General features: G+C 43.4%; 1 protein-coding gene across 3 annotated transcripts in view; it reads left to right on the top strand.

Annotated features, from left to right (window-relative positions):
- Positions 1 to 13,272: 13,272 nt before the first annotated feature.
- Positions 13,273 to 21,136, top strand: part of DIPK2B (divergent protein kinase domain 2B) — a 46,398-nt gene continuing 38,534 nt past the window's right edge. For all 3 annotated transcript variants that reach the window (XM_006061067.4, XM_044936588.1, XM_044936587.2), the window contains exons 1-2: positions 13,273 to 13,701; positions 19,942 to 20,206. In XM_006061067.4, coding sequence (XP_006061129.1) covers positions 13,469 to 13,701; positions 19,942 to 20,206 — 498 coding nt within the window. In that variant the 5' untranslated portion in view covers positions 13,273 to 13,468. The remainder of the gene's footprint in view (positions 13,702 to 19,941; positions 20,207 to 21,136) is intronic.

Genomic DNA, 21,136 nt, shown 5'->3' with positions numbered 1-21,136 from the left:
TTTGTGTGGAAATACAAAAAACCTCGAATAGCCAAAGCAATCTTGAGAAAGAAGAATGGAACTGGAGGAATCAACCTGCCTGACTTCAGGCCCTACTACAAAGCCACAGTCATCAAGACAGTATGGTACTGGCACAAAGACAGAAATATAGATCAGTGGAACAAAATAGAAAGCCCAGAGATAAATCCACACACCTACGGAAACCTTATCTTTGACAAAAGAGGCAAGAATATACAATGGAGAAAGACAATCTCTTTAATAAGTGGTGCTGGGAAAACTGGTCAACCACTTGTAAAAGAATGAAACTAGAACACTTTCTAACACCATACACAAAAATAAACTCAAAATGGATTAAAGATCTAAACATAAGACCAGAAACTATAAAACTCTTAGAGGAAAACATAGGCAAAACACTCTGACATACATCACAGCAGGATCTTCTATGACCCACCTCCCAGAATATTGGAAATAAAAGCAAAAATAAACAAATGGGATCTAATTAAAATTAAAAGCTTCTGCACAACAAAAGAAACTATAAGCAAGGTGAAAAGACAGCCTTCAGAATGGGAGAAAATAATAGCAAATGAAGCAACTGACAAACAACTAATCTCAAAAATATACAAGCAACTCCTGAAGCTCAATTCCAGAAAAATAAATGACCCAATCAAAAAATGGGCCAAAGAACTAAATAGATATTTCTCCAAAGAAGACATACAGATGGCTAACAAACACATGAAAAGATGCTCAACATCACTCATTATCAGAGAAATGCAACTCAAAAACCACAATGAGGTACCATTTCACGCCAGTCAGAATGGCTGCCATCCAAAAGTCTACAAGCAATAAATGCTGGAGAGGGTGCGGAGAAAAGGGAACCCTCTTACACTGTTGCTGGGAATGCAAACTAGTACAGCCACTATGGAAAACAGTGTGGAGATTCCTTAAAAAACTGGAAATAAAACTGCCATACGACCCAGCAATCCCACTGCTGGGCATACACACCGAGGAAACCAGAATTGAAAGAGACACGAGTACCCCAATGTTCATCGCAGCACTGTTTATAATAGCCAGGACATGGAAGCAACCTAGATGTCCATCAGCAGATGAATGGATAAGAAAGCTGTGGTACATATACACAATGGAGTATTACTTAGCCATTAAAAGAATACATTTGAATCAGTTCTAATGCAGTGGATGAAACTGGAGCCTATTATACAGAGTGAAGTAAGCCAGAAAGAAAAACACCAATACAGTATACTAACACATATATATGGAATTTAGAAAGATGGTAACAACAACCCTGTATGCAAGACAGCAAAAGAGACACAGATAGAAATGAATCAGCAGTCCAGGTTTGATGCAGGATACAGGAAGCTTGGGGCTGGTGTACTGGGATGACCCAGAGGGATGGTATGGGGAGGGAGGTGGGAGGGGGGTTCAGGATGGGGAACACGTGTACACCTGTGGCGGATGCATGTTGATGTATGGCAAAACCAAAACAATATTGTAAAGAAAAAATAATAATAATAAAAAAAATTAAAAAAAAAAGAATACTGGTGTGGGTAGCCATTCCCTTCTCCAAGGGACCATCCCGATCCAGGGATCGAACCCAGGTCTTCTGAATTGCAGGCAGATTCTTTACCATCTGAGCCACCAGGGAGGCCTATATACACATATTCTTTTTCATTATGGTTTATCCCAAGATATTGACTATAGTTCCCTGTGCTATATAGAATAACCTTGTTCATTCATTCTATATATACCAGTTTGCATCTGCTAACCCCAAACTCCCTGTCCATCCCTCCCCACCTTTCTCCCTTTTGGCAACCAAGTCTGCTCTCTATGTCTGTGAGTCTGTTTCTGTTTCATAGATAAGTACATTTGTGTTATATCTTAGATTCCACATACAGGTGATATCATATTATACTTGTCTTTGACTTATTTCACTTAATATAATCTCTAGGTCCATCTGTGTTGCTGAAAATGACATTATTTCATTCTTCTTTATGGAGCAGCTCAATTCTTGATGCTGAGTCAACCTGGAGGACAATGCTCTCAGAAGATCAAGGTGGCCCCAGGCCCGTTTGAACTTGGCATTGACAGCAGCCCTGGTGCAGAGCGGTGAAAGTCCTTCCCTTGAAGGGAGCAGCCTGGTATATGTAGGGTGGTGCTCAATAGACTGAGCCCAGATCCCTCAGTTTAAGTCTAGGTCAGGAACTTCAGAAGAAGCACAAAGCCCTAAAAATATTATATGCCCCACTCCATACATATATGCTCTAATTCAAAATAAACTCAACTTAAATTGTAAAATAAATACAAGGAAGCATAACAGAATTCTGAATGGTTCCATAATAACAACTTCAATATTTGAACTGCTTGTCCCCAAATTAATACTCCTGCTCTGCCTAGTGTCCCAAACACTAGTCCTGTCAGCATTCCTACCCCAGGATCTGCCACTTGCTTATTCCAAGTTCATCAGTTGATCTCTTTTGGCTCCAGTTAAAATAGCAAAGGAAGTTAAACTAGTCTAGACCCTAGACTTCAGATAATTGCTATGATTACTTCCAGCTCTAAGGTTCTGTGATTCTTTCTGCTCTATTAACCAGCCCTGATATAGGAGGATGAAAGGCTTCCCCGAAGCAATTCCCAAGGTGCCCACGGTAGGACACACTGTTGGCTTCTCACCAGTAGTTGGAAACTGTGGATGTCCAGTCCACCTGCCCTCGGTGCTTCCTTCATTCCCATCCTAATTGATGGCATCCAAATTCAAACACTGCAGCACTTTGCCTGAGATCTTCCTCTGACTATTGACAGCCTGTATGAGGCAGGCTGGAACTACCATGGAATTAATATCCCTGAGAGCACCCCTCAATCAATGGTGGCTGAGAGTTGGTCTATAAACACCCCCGCTGTCTGACCCTCAGTTGGAGTAACTCCAACGTGTGTGCTCTCCACTATCTCCCAGAATTCCCCAGCAGGACTGAACCTCAGTTATCTACAGTGGTAGCTAAGTTGGCAATATACTCTTTTTTGGCTTCTTTCATTTCCCTATCTTTGCTCCCTCTTCCCCAACCAGTATTTCCTGAGATCACCTCTCAATCCTCAAATCCTTGTTTCAGAGTTTGTTTCTGGGGAACCCAAGCCGAGACACTACTAGCCATTCATTTCCCCACTTTCTTCCCCCTCTAACCACACCTTGTTTTGGTTTAGCTGTCTACCCTGCAAGAAAATGGACTCCTACATGATAAATTCAGTCCCCTTCCCAGTGATGAGGTAGGATGTGATCCAGTGCTAGCCAATGAGATCTGAAGGGAGGATTGGAGGATTCTGGGAAACAATTTCTTGCTCTAAGAGATGTCTCCTGTTCTTCCGCTAGGAGTTGATATATCTGAATGTGAATGCCCCAAACTGCAGCCACCAATTTATGGCCAGGGAAGCCACCCTGGAGGGAAAACTGACTCACTTAACATGGAAAGTGGAGAGATGGCAAGATCCTGTCTCTTTTTTAATTATTTATTTATTGGCCACACTATGTGGCTTGTGGGATCTTAGCTCCCTCACCAGGGATTGAATCTGGGGCCCTCAACAATGAAAGGGCAGCATCCTAACCACTGAAGATCCTGCCTCTTTGATGTGTTTGAGCTTCTGGAGCCCACTACATCTCTGGACTTTTTACATGAGGTAATAGATTTTGTGGTATTTAGACAAATTTCAGGGGATGACAGAGGACAAGATGGTTGGATGGCATCAACAACTCAATGGACATGAGTTTGAGCAAGCTCCGGGAGATGATGAAGGACAGGGCAACCTGGTGTGCTGCAGTTCATGGGGTCACAAAGAGTTGGACATGACTGAGTGAACAACAACAGTAGGAAAATTCTGTTGCTTGCAGTTAAAAATACCCTATCTGATCAACCTTCCCAAAGATTTCAGGAATAAAACCAAGTTTGTTTTGGAACTTTGCCACTTGAGAAATTAAATCCTGCATAATTTCTAACAGATGTCTTAATAACAGGGACTGGTTCAATAAATTATGGCACATATCATACATCCATGAAAAATTCTCCTTTAAGAAAAATAATGACACAAAATTATTTCAGTGTATTTTTAAGTTAAAAAGCAAGTATGGCATAAATGCATTGAAAAAATGTTAAAGTCCATTCCCAGAACCATTAACATTTCATCCACCAAGTTTCTATTAAGATGTATTGCTTTTAATACTTGAAAAAAAAGGACAGGATATTTGATAAAGTAACCTAGGCTCCTTCAAGTGTTCCTTCTCTTTCCTCTCCATCAGATAAAGAAGCAAGTGTCCAGCATCAAAGTACACATTGAAAGCAGAAAGCGATCAGAATTCTTTAAGAACCTAAATTTCAAAAGGTCAGCTTCATGAGCTGTTCAGGGCAGAGCTTTCACAGAAGTCATAAAAGATAACCATTTCTCTTGCTACAAGGGTTACAGGCAATGTAGAATGGCTTCCAACAGCCTGATGGAGATATCTAGGTTTGCCTTCCTGCCTGAGCCACTGACCATTGGGAATACTACAGATATATAAAAAAGAATACCTGATCACCTGATTTCAGGAGAGGTGGCAGGGTTTGAGGAACATCTTCTAGGAGCTAATTTACTAAAGAGGAAGTAGGGTTCTGTTGTTTGTTTGTTTGTTTGTTTGTTTTTGCAAGATGAAAGGAAAACATCCAAAAAGGAAGCCAGAATAAAAATGCAGAGAGAAATTAAAACCAGCCTCACGAGGGTGATGGTGAATGGAGAAAAACAACACAGAGTGAAGCAGGAAGAGAAACAATAGCCAAGAAGCCCAATGGCTGACAACCTCTCCTAGGGTGAGCCCTGGACATCTGAAGTTGCTGACACTTCATGATAACATACAGATAGTCACAGGCACCAGCATTTCATGCATTGGTCCCTGATGAGTAGAGCAATGAGGGCACAGGCTGGTCCCACATGATGGATTCAGAAGGATGCCATGTTCCTTGGGTATGTGGGCAAGGTGGAAAGCCTTCTGAGAACCCAGTGCTGCTTCTGCACATTTGGGAATGCAAGTTAGACTCCCTGAAACCATCAGTACAAACTCAAACCACATCTTAAGAGGCTTTGTCATAGAGGAGCTGGTACACTGTGTTACGCTTCAGAGGAGCTGAGTTCAAGCTTAAGGTCTGGTATGTACTAGCTGTGTGACCTTGGTTGTCCACTGTGTGCATGCATGTGTGCATGCTGAGTCGCTTCAGTCATGTCTGACTCTGTGTGACCCCATGGACTATAGCCCATCAGGCTCCTCTGTCCATGGGATTCTCCAGGCAAGAATATTGGAGTGGGTTGCTTTGCCCTCCTCCAGGGGATCTTCCCTACCCAGGGATCAAACCTGGGTCTCTTATGTCTCCTGCAGTCGCAGGCATGTTCTTTACCACTAGCGCCACCTGGGAACCCCTAGTTGTCCATTAAACATCTCTAAACCTCAGTTTCCTCATCTATAATAATAACTATCAGTTTTGCATCCTTCATAAGTTTCTTATAAGAATCTAGTGGAATAATACATGTGATAGTGCTTTATAAAACTACAGAAGTCTCCACACTGTAAGGTACTATTGGTGATTTTGAAGTCCTAGTCAGGAAAATCTGAAAGTGGGGAATTAGGGATGGTTAACTTGCTAAGGCGGAGAAGGCAATGGCACCCCACTCCAGTACTCTTGCCTGGAGAATCCCATGGATGGAGGAGCCTGATGGGCTGCAGTCCATGGGGTCGCTAAGAGTCGGTCACGACTGAGTGACTTCACTTTCACTTCTCACTTTCATGCATTGGAGAAGGAAATGGCAACCCACTCCAGTGTTCTTGCCTGGAGAATCCCAGGGATGGGGGAGCCTGGTGGGCTACCGTCTATGGGGTCGCACAGAGTCGGACACGACTGAAGCAACTTAGCAGCAGCAGCAGCAACATGCTAAGGGAAAAAATTTTTTAACGATGGTCATCCAGAGAAGAAACACAAATGTATAGATTTACCACCTTGGAGCAGATGGTGCTGACAGAGAGAAAGCTGAACACCATTAAGTTGTCATCTTTTATATCAAGGGAAACAATTTTAGAAAGAATTTTGAGAAAAGAATCGAAGCCCAAGAGAGCTGAGGGAATTATGAGATCTCTTCCTTGGGACTTCATGTTAAACAACTTATTTCTGTTTTCCCCCCACCCTAAAAAGAGAAAAAACTTAGACATTTGATCCTAAGACCAATGTCAGGAGAGCATAGAAGAATCACATTTGTGTCATTTGGGCCCTCCAGGAAGCAGACTCTGAGAAGCAGCTGAGAGTGCATGAGGTTTATGGATTTGCAGATGCCTGAAGGGAAAGATAAGGGGAGAGGAGGCAATTTGGGGCAAGGAGCACCTCAAACCATAATGCATCTCTGACAAGGCCTCAGCCACCCCAACAGGGAGTCCTGGAGCACAGATTACCCCTTTGAAGGAATTCTGATGGGCAGGGGCAGCCAGACCTTACTATCTTCACTGTGGTCAATCATTGACTAGGGGCTGCCCAGAAACAGTGTAGATTCAGCTCAAAAGTTGAGCTGGATTCTGAAGTGCTAACAGTTGATAGGTTTGATCTCTGGGTTGGGAAGATCCCCTGGAGGAGGCAATGGCTACCCACTCCAGTATTCTTGCCTGGAGAATCCCCATGGACAGAGGAGCCTAGCCAGCTACAGTCCATGAGGTCACAAAGAGTCAGACACAACTGAGCGACTAAGCACAGCATAACAGTTGGAGAGCATCAGCTAACTGCACTCTTCAGCATGGATCTGCACCCTCTTTCATGAAAAGAGATGGAGCAGTACATCTCCACAGCTGCCACAGTGTTGACTAAGGGAGATGCCAGGAGATCGAAGATATTCAGATATACTGGGGTTTTTTTAGGGTGGCCTCTAGAAAGTCTAGACTAGACTACTGAGCAAAACTACTGTTTGTGAGCACTTAACAACAGGCAATGGAGATCAGTAAAGGCCAATATGGTTCATCAAGAAAATATCTACACCCATGGCTGATTCATGTCAATGTATGGCAAAAACCACTACAATATTGTAAAGTAATTAGCCTCCAATTAAAATAAATAAATAAATTTTTAAAATACCATAATAGCTTATCTCACTGTTTTGTTGTTGTTGTTATTGTTACTTGTTTCTATTGATTTTTATTCTTAAAAAATGTTTTGTTTTATATTGCAGTATAGCCAATTAACAATGCTGTGATAGTTTCCGGTACAGAGCAGAGCAACTCAACCACACATATGCTTGTATCCATTCTCCCTCAAACTCCTCTCTCATCCAGACTGCCATGTAACATTGAGCAGAGTCCCCTGTGCTATACAGTAGGTCCTTGTTGGCTAGCCATTTTAAATATTGTTTATTCACTAGGTCATGTCCAACTCTTTTGCTATCCCATGGACTGTAGCCCGCCAGGCTCCTCTGTCCATCAGTTTTCTCAGGCAAGAATACTGCAGTGGGCTGCCATTTCCTTCTCCAGGAGATCTCCCTGATCCAGGAATCAAACCTGCGTCTCCTGCATTGGCAGGCAGATTCTTTACCACTGAGCCACCAGGGAAGCGCATTTTAAATATAGCAGTGTGTAAATATCAATTTCCAACTCCCTACACTGTTGGTGGAAATGTAAACTGGTACAGCCACTATGGAGAACAGTATGGAGGTTACTTTAAAAAATAAAAATAGAGTTGCCATGTGATCCTGCAATCCCACTCCTGGGCATATATCCAGGGGAAAACATGGCCTGAAAAGATACAAGCACCCCAGTGTTCATTGTAGCACTATTTACCATAGCCAAGACATGGAAGCAACCTAAATGTCCATTGACAGAGGAATGGATAAAGAAGATGTGGTACATATACACAATGCTTTGGGGTTTTTTTCTTTTATTGTTTTGGTTTTTTTTGTTTGTTTGTTTGTTTGTTTTTGGCTGTGCTACACAGCTTGCAGAAACTTAGTTCTCTTACCAGGGATCGAACTCAGGTCCTCGGCAGTAAAAGCACAGGGTCCTAATCACTGGAATGCCGGGAAATCCCCTCATTTACTGTTTTTTTACATCACTAGTCTGACACATACATCAGGAGAATGTTAATAATACAGTATAACCAGATTTCAGAAAGATATTTATTGAAATCTAAAGCCATAGCTTTATCGTCAAAATGGAAATATGGGAACTGGGTAATAATTTAGTTGGGCACATTCTGATATTCTAAAGCAATCATGCCCATTGAGATCAATTAATAAGACATACATAAGCAGTTAATGTTTTAAATTCAAAGATCCAAAACCAGGATTTTTGGCTTCCAACACCAACTCTTCTTCCTCATTCGTGACATCTGTCAAGAATATTATATTTTCCCAGACATCCAGGTATGAAAACTCTGAAATTCCGTGACTTCTTCCTTCTCCCTTGTTCTCTTCATTGACTATATCTCTTATGACCTCTCACATTCATCCCTTTGCATTCCTTGGCCTTGAGCACCATTTCTTCAAATCAATTCCGCGTCATGGCCTACCCAGTGTTCTTCACACATTAATCCATCCCACACCATTCACATTGACCTTCCACACCACTCCAAATCATTGGCTTGCTAGCCAGGGCCCCTTCAGTGGGGTCCTTCATTTATGCTTCTCATCTTACCATTTGCCCATGTGGCCCACCCGCTAATGACTCAGCTGTTAAAGAATCTGCCTTGCAATGTGGGAGACCTGGTTTCCATCCCTGGGTTGGGAAGATCCCCTAGAGAAGGGAACAGCTACCCACTCCAGTATTCTGGCCTGGAGAATTTCATGGACTGTATAGTCCATGGGGTTGCAAAGAGGCGGACATGACTGAGTGACTTTCACTCACTCATTCCCACCCCTGGGATTAAACAAATCAAAGTACTGCTCTTACTGTGCCTCCTGCTGGCTGTTGGCTGCCTTGCAGATTTCTTCAATTCTGAGTCACACATTTAAAAAAAAAGAAAAAGTCTTAAACGTTTCTGAAATTAGGAAGCACCTTATATTCAAGATCATACAAAACTGTCAGCCTCAGAATTAAGGCAGAAGTGATGATAGGCTCCTTGCTGCCTGTGACTGAGAATTTCGCAATGTGTAAAAGGGATCGGTTCATCTAATTGTCATTGCAGCTGTATATTAACTTTGGATACCTAATTTTTACTTAAAATGAGGCAGCATATGCTGTAAACTGCTCTGGATGCTTGAGGCAAAAGAGGGGAATATCTCTGCCCTGGTGGAGCATATGTCATGAAGAACTATTGCCAGGTTCTGAAGACTCTGTCACAGGATCTGGTGGATTTTAAGAGATCTTTAACTTCTAGTGACAAATAACTCAATTAGGGGAAAAAGTGAAACTATGGTTCCACCAAATAAGTCATGAAAGCACAATCTGTTATACTTTGTGTGACAGAAAATCATTTGAAGACAGTAACCTGTGTTTTGTTACCCTTGTCCTGTCCTCTTTCCTCCCCTCCCACCAGTTCAAGCAGAGAGTTAGTCCCTTTCTCATTTACTCGGAGGGAGAATATGGCAGGGAAGAAAGCAAATATGGCCTAAAAGAGAGGGAATCTTGGCTTTACTTCCTGGTGGTACTAGGAACAAAAGGGTAAAGTGAAAAAGTTAAACTGTTAGTCGCTCAGTTGTATTTGACTTTTTGTGTCCACATGGACTGTAGCCTGCCAGACTCCTCTGTCCATGGAATTCTCCAGGCAAGAATACTGGAGTGTGTAGCCATTCCCTTCTCTAAGGGATCTTCCTGACCCAGGGATTGGACCCTAGGAAGGGAGTGGCAAAATTCCAGAAAGAATGTGACACTCAAGGTACATCTAAAGGCATGATGGGCAGTCTTGCAGGCTAAAGCATGTGTCCCAAGTAGAGTTTGAAGGGATTAAGAAGAGAGAGTGGTACCAAATATCTCCATCCAGTGCCTGAATGTTGAGTAAATTCCACAGAGCCACAAAGAAATTCCAGAAGAGAAGGGAAAAACTCAAGAAATAACCATGCTAAGTTTTTCCAGCAATCCAGAATGGAAAGCTCAAAGTAGAAATCAGGTTGAATTATAAAATGTAAAGTTGTATGTCTTCACATCTGAACATATAGACTGAAAATCTTACCTGCTATACTTGCCATGTCACTGAATTAAATGTACCAAAGAGACTGAGAATCATGTGAACATTATGAACAGCAGTAAGTCCATAGAAACAGCAACTCAGGAAAATGTTCAGACTCCAAATGTGAAAAACACTTTCAAAATTTGGTCAGGATTCGAAAAAGGGAAGTAGCAGATACTTAAAGTTATAAGGATAATCTTGATCATTTTTAAATGGTTTCTTGATATGTTTCTTATATTTTTCCTCTAAAAAGCTGCTACTTCAATTGATACTGGATATTACAATTCATGGCATTTTGAAAGTGAGGAAAAAAATCTGTTTTTCATCATTCTGAGGAATTTCTGCTGTCAAAATCCTACCCATCAGCAACCAAAGTGTCAAAAACAAGGGATTTGTTAAATAATTGTGCTATACCTATATAGTGGAATAGAGTATTTATAAATGGTCTCATAGAAGAATATTTAATGAATGAGAAAATGTTAAAGTTAACTAAATTTTTAAAAACCTGTGTGTGTGTGTGTGTGTGTGTGTGTGTGTGTGATATCTATAGGTCTGCTTCAAAGTGTCTCTCAAGACCTCCAATCTTTAATGTTATCTTTTAGTCTAATAGCCAAATGGCACACCTGAAATGTCATCTCATATACCTCATATGGGACATCTACCAGTACTAGGGTGATCAATCATTTGAGTTTTCCCAACTTCCCTGGTGGCTCAGAGGTTAAAGCGTCTGCCTCCAGTGCGGGAAACCCGGGTTCGATCCCTGGGTTGGAAGATCCCCTGGAGAAGGAAATGGCAACTCACTCCAGTATTCTTGCCTGAAGAATCCCATGGACAGAGGAGCTTGGTAGGCTACAGTCCACGGGGTCACAAAGAGTTGGACACGACTGAGTGACTTCACCAACCTGAGATTTCAGGACTAATATCAGGACAGCCCTGGGCACACTGGAACAGCTGGTAACTCTAATCAGTACCTGATATCAGGAGCTGAATCAAGCCCCTAGTGTAGCAAGCTGCTGCTGTACTATCCATGACCAACTTTCCTGAGCTCTTGGTCCCCCTGCTGCTGATACCATCTGCAGGACCTAAACTAAAGCCTTGAGGTAACAGTAAGTACAATATGAACGTGCACTCAGTTGCTCATGTCTTTGCGACCCCATGGACTGTAGCCCGTCAGGCTCCTCTGTCCATGGGATAAATCCCAGCAAGAATACTGGAGTGGGTAGCCATTCCCTTCTCCAGAGGGTCTTCCCCACCCAGGGATCAAACCCATGTCTCCTGCATTGCAGGTGGATTCTTTACCACTGAGCCACCAGAGAAACCTGGTGTAATATATATTTTGTTAAATCACGTTGATTCTAGAACATCATTTCTAGCACTTTCTCCAGGGATCTGTACTTAGCCCTGTACCATTTTTGGCATTTCTGTACCTTTTATAAATGCAAAAGACCCTGTTAAGAAGATGAAAGACAAGTTACCACCTGGGACAAAATATTTGCAAGCCACCTAACCAACACAGAACTAGTGTCTAGAATATATAAAGAATTCTCACAACTTCACAACAACAACAACAACAAAAAATGACATTTCATTGAGGAGGATATACACTTAGCTAATAAGCACATGCTTAACCATCAGAGAACTGCTCTTACCCTGCTCTTCCCACCAATCTTTAGCAAAACTCCCCAGTTCTTCAGAGGCCACCCCCCAGCCTCCTCTTGACTCCCTTTTCCCCTCTCTCAACCCAAGCCTGCCTTACTTAGCACGGTCATCTACCTCATGCTCTGGACCTTATCTTGGTGTCAGGAGGAAGGCCATCCTGGGGCATCCAGTCCCAGCAAGTCAGCCTGGCCACTAAGAAGGAAGTGAAAGTTGCTCAATTATGTCTGAGTCTTTGCAACCCCATGGACTATACAGTCCATGAAATTCTCCAGGCCAGGATACTGGAGTGGGTTGACATATACTCTTTGCCAGGGAATCTTCCCAACCCAGGGATCAAACCTAGGTCTCCTGCACTGCAGGTGGATTCTTTACCAGCTGAGCCACCAGGGAAGCCCAAGAATACTGGAGTGGGTAGCCTATCCCTTTCCAGTGGATCTTCCCTACCCAGGAATTGAACTGGGGTCTCCTGCATTGCAGGCGGATTCTTTACCAACTGAGCTAAAGGAAGAGGGATTTTCAGGTAAGTGGGGAGAAGGGTAGACACAGCTGGGTGCAGGCACAAGGATCTTTCTGGTGCTTTCCCCATCACACCAGAGGCCATCGGGTCCTTTCCCCTCCTTTCTTCTCAGATAGGCAAGAAGAGCTGAAGCATAAACTCTATTGAGTTTTTCTGTTTCCTAAGCCAGGGGTCCCCAACCCTTAGCCATTGACCAGAACTGGTCCATGGCCTGTTAGGACCTGGGCTGCACAGCAGGAGGTGAGCAGCGGGTGAGCGAGCAAAGCTTCACCCATATTTACAGCTACTCCCCATCACTCTTGTCGCCACCTAAGCTCGGAAAACAAGTTCAGGGCTCCCATTACAGTGAGCTGTATAATTATTTCATTATATAGCACAATGTAATACTAATAGAAATAAACTGCACAATAAATGTGATGTTCTTGAATCATCCCCAAACCATCCCCCCACCCCCGTTGTCCACGGGAAATTTGTCTTCCACGAAACAGTCCCTGGTGCCAAAAAGGTTGGGGACCCCTGCCCTAAGCGGTAAAAAGGCTTCACCTTTCAAATCAAAATGTGCTGCTTAATGGCTGGTGAACTAACTTCTAGTTCTTTCATAGCCAAATATGGCTGGTGAGGGGCAGGCCGAATTATCCACAGCAGGGGGCTGGGGAGGGGTTGGGGGGTGTGTGTGTGTGTGTGTGTGATCCATAGGGACAGATACACCCAGAATTAAAACAGTGGAGGGTGGAGGCCTTCAGGATCCTTTAAAACTCCCAGGTGGAAACCAGGTCGGACATACATCCTGCCTGGACCTTTCCTGCACAGCCAGGATATCCTGTGTTTGTCAAAAGGACTGCATAGGGAGGCCCTGGCCATTGTCCATCCCGAAATCTGCCCTTCAGCCCCTCCCCAGCCTACAGCAGCCGCCCCGGGGCAGAGGAAGAGTAACTCTGGAAACGGTTTTATCAGCATCCTCCACGGACTTCCTCACCTCCTCCCCAGCCTCGTTAGCCCCAAGGTCCTTAGCATCCTCCAGCAGAAACCTGTGACGCTGGGATGGGGTCAGCGCCCTAAAGCCAGCCCCTTCTCTTTTGCCAAGACCTGCCTCTGCGCAGCCCTAAGTGGGTGCAGCTGGAATCCTGAGCCTACGATGGAGCCTCGGCTGGGGCCCAGAGCTGCCGCCCTCCACCTGGGCTGGCCGTTCTTGCTGCTGTGGGTCTCCGGCCTGAGCTGCTCTGTCTCCTCACCGGCTTCTCCCTCTCCTTCTCCGGTATCCCGAGTCCGAATGAGCTACAATTTGGGAAAGACTTTCCTCGGTCTTGATAAATGTAACGCCTGCATCGGGACATCTATTTGCAAGAAGTTCTTTAAAGAAGAAATAAGGTCAGAATCTCAGTTGGATAACTCTGAGGGGCAAAATGTTGTTCCCTTCATGTGACGAGGTCCAGGAATTTCTTGAAAACAAGTCAGGGTGTAGTTTTTGGGTGCGAGCTGAAGCAAAGCCATTTAATTATAGTGGTAATGGGTTAAGGTTGGGATGGAGAGGAGGGAAGGTGTGAAGTCTAATTCCAGCTCTAAATGCTAAATCCAACATTTCCTTTGGAAGTGGGAGCATAAAGTTCTAAAGTTTTCTTTTTCATGAATGAAGTAGCCCGGGAGCATTGAGTTTGCCAAGTTCATTTCTCATAGTAGCAGGGAAATAAAATTTATAGAAAGCTTACTATGTGATGAACATTTTTAAGCTATTGTTATTTTCACCTCACAACAATCCTGGGAGTTAGAGATTCGCACCCATGATTCAGATAGTGAACAGCAACCTAGCAAGGTTCAGTGACTGGCTCGAGGTCACCACCTAATAAGTGGCATATCTGGGACTCAAACCAAAGCAGTTCGCTCCAAAGTTTCTGAATGAGTTTTCTGTTGTGAACTGTTACCTTGATCAGAGGAAAACCTAAGTTTAATAAATCTCATGCACATGGCTCTCTCCAGAGAATGGTACCATGCTCTGGAATTCAACCCTGTCAACTCATGTTCAATGAACCTTTACTATGGCCAAGGCCCAGTACGTACTATAATGACATTGCTATAACTCTGGTTCTTGCACTCCAGGGGTTCAGGAGGTAGGGAACAGTGTTACAAATAGCAATAAGGCCTGATCTGATGCAGGCCAGAAGTGAAGTGTAAAGGACCTTGGGGAATTCCAGGGAGAGAATTTTAATTCCAAATGGGGACTAGAGAAGGGCTTCTGAGCACAGCCATGAAGGATGATGAGCTGAAATTAAGTGGGAGGAGAGCAGCTTAAGGTAGAAGGATCAGCTTAAGCAAAGGCCCAAAGGTGTGCCTTCGTGGCTGGAGCATGGGGCCCATGTGGAGGCATGGTACAAGGAGGAGATTGCAAGGGGCAGGGGGCCTTGAATGCCATACCAAGGAATTGGGACCCTAACCTGTGAGCCAGTGGTCTCCAGCCTTCTCAATATCAAAGACACTTTGTAATAGACCTCTTCTCTTATGCCCTTGACTTGTAAGATTTGGTGATCAGGCAGAAGGCATTAACTGACAATAATTTTATTTTCAATCTACATTAACCAAAACTTGAGTAATCCACTAAGTTACTAAACAGAAATAACAAACAGAAAATACCAATAAAAATTTTGAACTTCTTTTGTGAGATGGTAGATATCACAGGGAGTTGAAATGAACTTTTCCTAGTAGACTGTTTTTTTAAAATTTGTATTGGAGTGTAGCTGATTTACAATGTAATGTTAGTTTCAGGTATATAGAAAAGTGAATCAGTATCTATACACATATATTAATTCTTTTTTAGATTTTTTTCCCATATAGGTTATTACAGAATACTGAGTAGAGTTCCTTGTGCTACACAGCAGATCCTTATTAGTGATCTATTTTATATATGGTAGTGCATATATATATGTGGAGACATATATATGGGTTTCCCAGGTGGCTCAGTGATAAAGAAAATGCCTGCCAAGCAGGAGACACAGGAGACACAGGTTTGAGCCCTGCATTGGAAAGATTCACTGGAGGAGGAAATGGCAACCCACTCCAGCATTCTTGCTTGGAAAAATCCCATGGACAGAGGAGCCTGGCGGGCTATAGTCCATGGGGTTGCCAAGAGTCAGACATGACTGAGCGCAAACACACACACACACACACACACACACACACACACGTGTGTGTGTGTGTGTGTATTCTATTATCGTTTTTAAAGCATTTTGAATGTTGAAAAATTGAAAGACTTCCACCTACAGGAGTTCTGTAGCAGGCAATGGTGAGGGTGTTACGTAGGGTGGGGACAAGATGAGGCCAGTATTTTGCAAAGATCTTCTGGAAAGCAGTGTGCAGAATGGCCAGGTGATGCAGACCAGTTCTCCTCATCCAAGAGAAAGATCATTGAGAACAAAGCTGAGCAGGAAGGATGCAAGTCAATTTAGCTGGAGACTTATTTTGTTGATCAACTCAATGCAAGAGGAAAGAAAGATGGAGATGTGGAAAATGAACTTAAGAATTCCCACCTAAGAAATGGGATGAATAAAATCAGTAACACAGGGGAAGTGGGTGGAACTGATTCCTTAGAGAAAGAAGGCAGTGAAAATATGGACATATTTTAAGATAGGAGGGAGGGAAATTAAGGGATTCACCTGAGGAAGAGCTCCAGACTCACCTCCTCCTCCAGATAAGTAAACAAGACTATATGAATGTTACAGTTGACTCTTCACCAAGTGGAAAGAAATGAGGCTTTTCTCATCAGGCAAGTAATGGCCAAATTCAGGAAGCATTTCCCCAAATAGGTTTGTGTTCCAGTTCGAGTTCAGGATATTACTTCAGCTCCCTCAGAATTCATTTTCCACATGTGCCTGCCTGAAAGGGAAGTATGCAGATCCAAGCAGGAAATCACCAGGCAGGGCAGTTTAGGGTCTGGAACGCTTCACGTTGAGAAATCACATTCTCAATGCAAGGAAACTGAGGCCAGTGAATGGGTCTGGAAATGTAGCCTTGTTTATAGTCCTTTTCTCTACATTGTAAATAGTTATTTCCTTATTTTAAAAGTGATATATTTTTATTTTAGAATCTTCAGGAAATATCGATTAAAGAAAACACAAAATAAAGATCTCAGACAATTCCTCATCAAGGATCACCGCTTCATTAACATTTTGGTGTATGACCCTTACTACCTTTTTGCTAAGTGTGGATTAAAATTTTTTCAACAAAAATGTGAGCATATTATGCACTCTTTTGGAAACTTTTATTTAACAATATATCGGGAAGATTTTTCCACATTAACTATTCCCCACAATTTGATTTTTAGCAGTTTCATGGTATTCGATTGCATCAGTCAATCCTAATTTATTTAACTAAATCACTGTGGTGGGACAACTAGGGCTTTTTGCACTTTATGTTATTAAAAACAGTGCTATATTGAACCTCCTTGTGGTTAGACTTTTATGCATATCAGTAATTAATTCCTATAACAAATTCTAAAAGGTAAAATTTCTGGGTCAAAAAAATCTAGTGAATTTTTAGAATTTTGAGACATATATGTATATATAGCCAAATGGAGACTTCTGCCTATAGAGTTTACTTCTTGCACACTCAGAAATGTTTACTAGTACTATTATTTTTGCTTTGTATATTCTTCTGAGTTGAGCCCTTTTTTCAGACTTCTTGGCCTTTTGTATTTCTTCTTTGATAAATGGTCTGCAAATTCACATCCTTCGCCTCTCTTTCCAAAGGTGTGTTTGTTCATCTTGTTCTTGTTCACCTCCAAACATTTCTCCACTTTGAAAAATGATCATGATGCTGCCTTATGAGAAAACCCATCCCAGACTTTCAGATGGTAAGCTGAAATGCTGTTGCCAGACAAGCATTAGCACTCCAGGACCTGTCCTCATTAAGAACTGGACAATGCTTGTTGTTCAGCAACAGAGGGTGAGCTCCTGAGGCCGACTGGGTAGGCTGAAGACACATGATTGGTGGATGATGTCATCTTTCCTTCTTTCCCTATCTGTTCCCTATTGATTCCTGGGTCAGGAAGATCCCCTGGAGAAGGGATAAGCTACCCACTCCAGTATTCATGGGCTTTCCTGGTGGCTCAGACAGTTAAGAATCCGTCTGCAATGCAGGAGATCTGGGTTCGATCCCTGGGTAGGGAAGATCCCCAGGAGCAGAGCATGGCTATCTACTTCAGTATTCTTACCTGGAGAATCCCGTGGACAGAGGAGCCTGGTGGGCTACAGTCCATGGGGTCACTAAGAGTCAGACATGACTGAAGGGACTTAGCACACAGCTATAACCCCTAATAATGTTACCAGTTTGTTCCCAAGAGCTAATTCATAAAATGGATGATAAAGGACTGCTGCTACTGCTACTGCTAAGTCACTTCAGTCGTGTCTGACTCTGTGTGACCCCATAGACGGCAGCCCACCGGGCTCCCCCGTCCCTGGGATTCTCCAGGCAAGAACACTGGAGTGGGTTGCCATTTCCTTCTCCAGTGCATGAAAGTGATAAGTGAAAGTGAAGTTGCTCAGTCATGTCCGACCCTCAGTTATGGACTGCAGCCTTCCAGGCTCCTCCGTCCATGGGATTTTCTAGGCAAGAGTACTGGAGTGGGGTGCCATTGCCTTCTCCGTGATAAAGGACTAAGTAGCAGCAAAGCGGTTCAGAGGACAAGCTCTGGAGCCCTGAAGGCTACTTCCTCCAGTTCCTGGCTGTGTGACTTGGAGTAAAGCACTTAACATTTCTGTGCCTCAGTTTCCTTATCTGCATGATAACAGCAGCGCTGACCTCATAGGTTTGTTGAAAGGTATAACTGAATTATGGCACATAAAGTGTTTAGCAAAGTGATTGCTAAAGTGATTCATAAATGTGCGTTGCTGTTATTGTTATCTAAAAGAGCCACCCGGTTGTAGACCCTTAGTTACTTGCCTGGAGAAGTTACTGGCCCTTGGGGAGAAGTGGTTTGAACCCGCCTGAACAAGAGCAGCTACAGGAAACAGACAGGCCTGCCTCAGGGCCCTAGGCCCTTCCTTATCCTCCCAGTGGGGAGGATCAATTCCCATGATTGTCCTAAAAATGCCAGTAAAATTGATTCCTTGCAAGTTTTTGGCATTTGGTCTTTTTAAACAGATTTGTGGCAATGTCCTGGAACAGAATTCTTTGTGCCTATTTCCATTGAAGTTTGAACAGTCCAGTATCACAGAAGGTATTGACTGACAGTTTCTTAGAGCATCTTCTTAGAAAAGCTTGCAGTCTCTTAGGGTAACTGTGTCATGTAAGTGAGAAAAAAATACAATGTAGGGTGTGGAGCTAGTTCCTCGAAAACTCATTATCGTGAGGTTGCCCAGTAATGCCCAATAATAAGAATTTAAATATTCTTATTGAAATTAAATTAAAAGTGAGGTCCTTCTGTGTAGCACAGGGAACTATATTCAATATCTTGTGATAAATCATACTGGAAAAGAATATGGAAAACAATGTATATATACATGTAACTGAATCACTTTGCTATACAGTAGAAGTTAGCACAACATTGTAATTCAGCTATACTTCAATAAAATAATTATTTATTTTTTAAAAAAGAAAATATATAACATATACACCTAATTTTCATTTGCAGTGTAACCCTCAATAATAATGAAGATACACAATTTTCTTAGTAATTTTTCATACATGAATGAGAAGAAGATTTAGCATTCTTTCCTGAGGGAAATGTTGGCACACAGCTAGAGAGATGACTGGAGAAAAGGGTCACTGTGGGGTGGGCGTAGAAAATCAGCAAATGGTAATAGGCCAGTGCCTCTCCCCTGGGGAGCATCTAGCGCTGCCCAGGCCATTGTGTGGAATCACACACCTCCTGGATCCCAGATAGCTTTGATTCTGCTGACCCTTTAACAGCCACTGTTCCCTGACACTTGGCTGGGACTGCTAACTTAAATCTTTGGACCGAAAGAAAAATTGATGGGGCCATTTGGGGTTGGATATGAAGGGGGTAGTGCTCTCCCCAGTGCAGGATGATAAGCTTCTTCAAGAACTTTGGTTTCATGTCTTCTCTGGTGGTCCAGTGGTTAAGACCCCCACTCCCAATGCAAGGGGCCAGAGAACTAGATTCCACATGCTGCAACTAGAACCAGGGTAGCGAAGGAAAAAGATCATGGGTTTTGCTGACAGAGAGCCCGGGGTTTGCACCCCTGCTTAGCCACATATTATCTGACCTTGGGCAAGGCACTTAAGCTCTGTAAGCCTGCTTCCACATCTGTAAAGTGGGGATGGGACATGACGAGAATCAAAGGTACTAGCATGTGTAAAACTGCTGCCTTCACAGAAAGCCAGTTAAGGGAAGAAGATAAAGTTTGTGTCTGGTATGCAGATCCCTCACCATTTCTGACATCACATATAAACTTCCTTAAGCCTGAGAAAACAAAAATAGTCCTTTGACAGAAAGAGCCTGGAGCACCCCAGTCGAGGGAGAAGAAATGGATCCGAGCAGACGTGGGCCCCTATGTCCCTGTCCCCGGGCTCTGCTGGTTCTGGAAGTGTGACTGGTCCCTGCCTAGTTCCTTCTCTCCAGTTCCCAGGCTGATCTGAAAATGGCTGATGCTTTTTCAGGTTTGACAACGGGCTGGCCTTACACCTCGGACCACCTCCTGACGACTTGCCTTCTTACTCTGCAAATTACTCAGATGATTTCAAAACCTGGCGCCCAGTGGAGATCTCAAGGCTGGTCAGCAAACAGCAAAACAAGATCTCAGACGGGAGGATCTGTGCCTCCGCAGCTGCCCCCAAGACCTGCAGTATTGAGCGTGTCCTGCGGAAAACAGGGAGGTTCCAGAAATGGCTGCAGGCCAAGCGACTCACACCAGACCTGGTGCGGGTGAGTGTCCTGGCTGTGGGGGGCAGGAGAATGGGGGGTACCATTGCCAGCCCACATCTCAGTCTGTCTGGGCAAAAGGAATTGTAGTTTGTCTAAAGTGGGATAAAACAGTGTCATGAAACAACGTGGCTTGTGACAAGACAGGAACTAAAGAGGTTTCCTAATGGCTCAGACAAGAAAGAGTCTGACTACAGGGCAGGAGACCCAGGATTGATCCCTGGGTCGGGAAGATCCGCTGGAGAAGGAAACGGTAACCACTCCAGTATTCTTGCCTGGAAAATCCCATGGACAGAGGAGGCTGGCAGACTACAGTCAATAGGGTCACAAAGAGTCGGACATGACTGAGCAACTTCACAAAGTGGTTTAGTTGTAGGGACTGCTCCCATTGTCATTCTCCATTCTCTCCAATGTGACCCTGAGGGACTCTTTGGGAAACAGTTCCTAGCTGCCATCTCTGGTCTGAACATCTGACGGGATGACCCTCACCAACCTTGCCCCCTCCCCCAAAAGGGCTTAGCTCGCCTACAATGTTTGCTAACCTCTGAACTGTCACTGTTCTTTTTTTGGAATATTCATAACGATTTTATTTTTAATTGAAGGATAATTGCTTTACATTATTGCATTGGTTTCTGCCATACATCAACATGAATTAGCCACAGGTATACCTATGTCCCCTCCCTCTTGAACCTCCCTCCCACCTCCCATCCTTTCCCACCCCTCTAGGTTGTTACAGAGCCCTGATTTGAGTTCCCTGAGTCATACAGCAAATTTCCATTGTCTATCTTACATATGGTAGTGTATATCCTTCCATGATACTCTTTCCATTCATCTTACCTTCTCCTTCCTTCCCCTGCCCATGTCCATAAGTCTATTCTCTATTCTCCAAGTCTTAGAAGCTTCCATATACATCCTCTTTCATGATCCAGAGAC

Source organism: Bubalus bubalis, chromosome X (genome assembly GCF_019923935.1).
Source record: "Bubalus bubalis isolate 160015118507 breed Murrah chromosome X, NDDB_SH_1, whole genome shotgun sequence".
Taxonomy (NCBI): Eukaryota; Metazoa; Chordata; class Mammalia; order Artiodactyla; family Bovidae; genus Bubalus; species Bubalus bubalis.
Note: the sequence above shows the minus strand (reverse complement) of the source record. Positions and strands in the feature narration are given on the sequence as shown.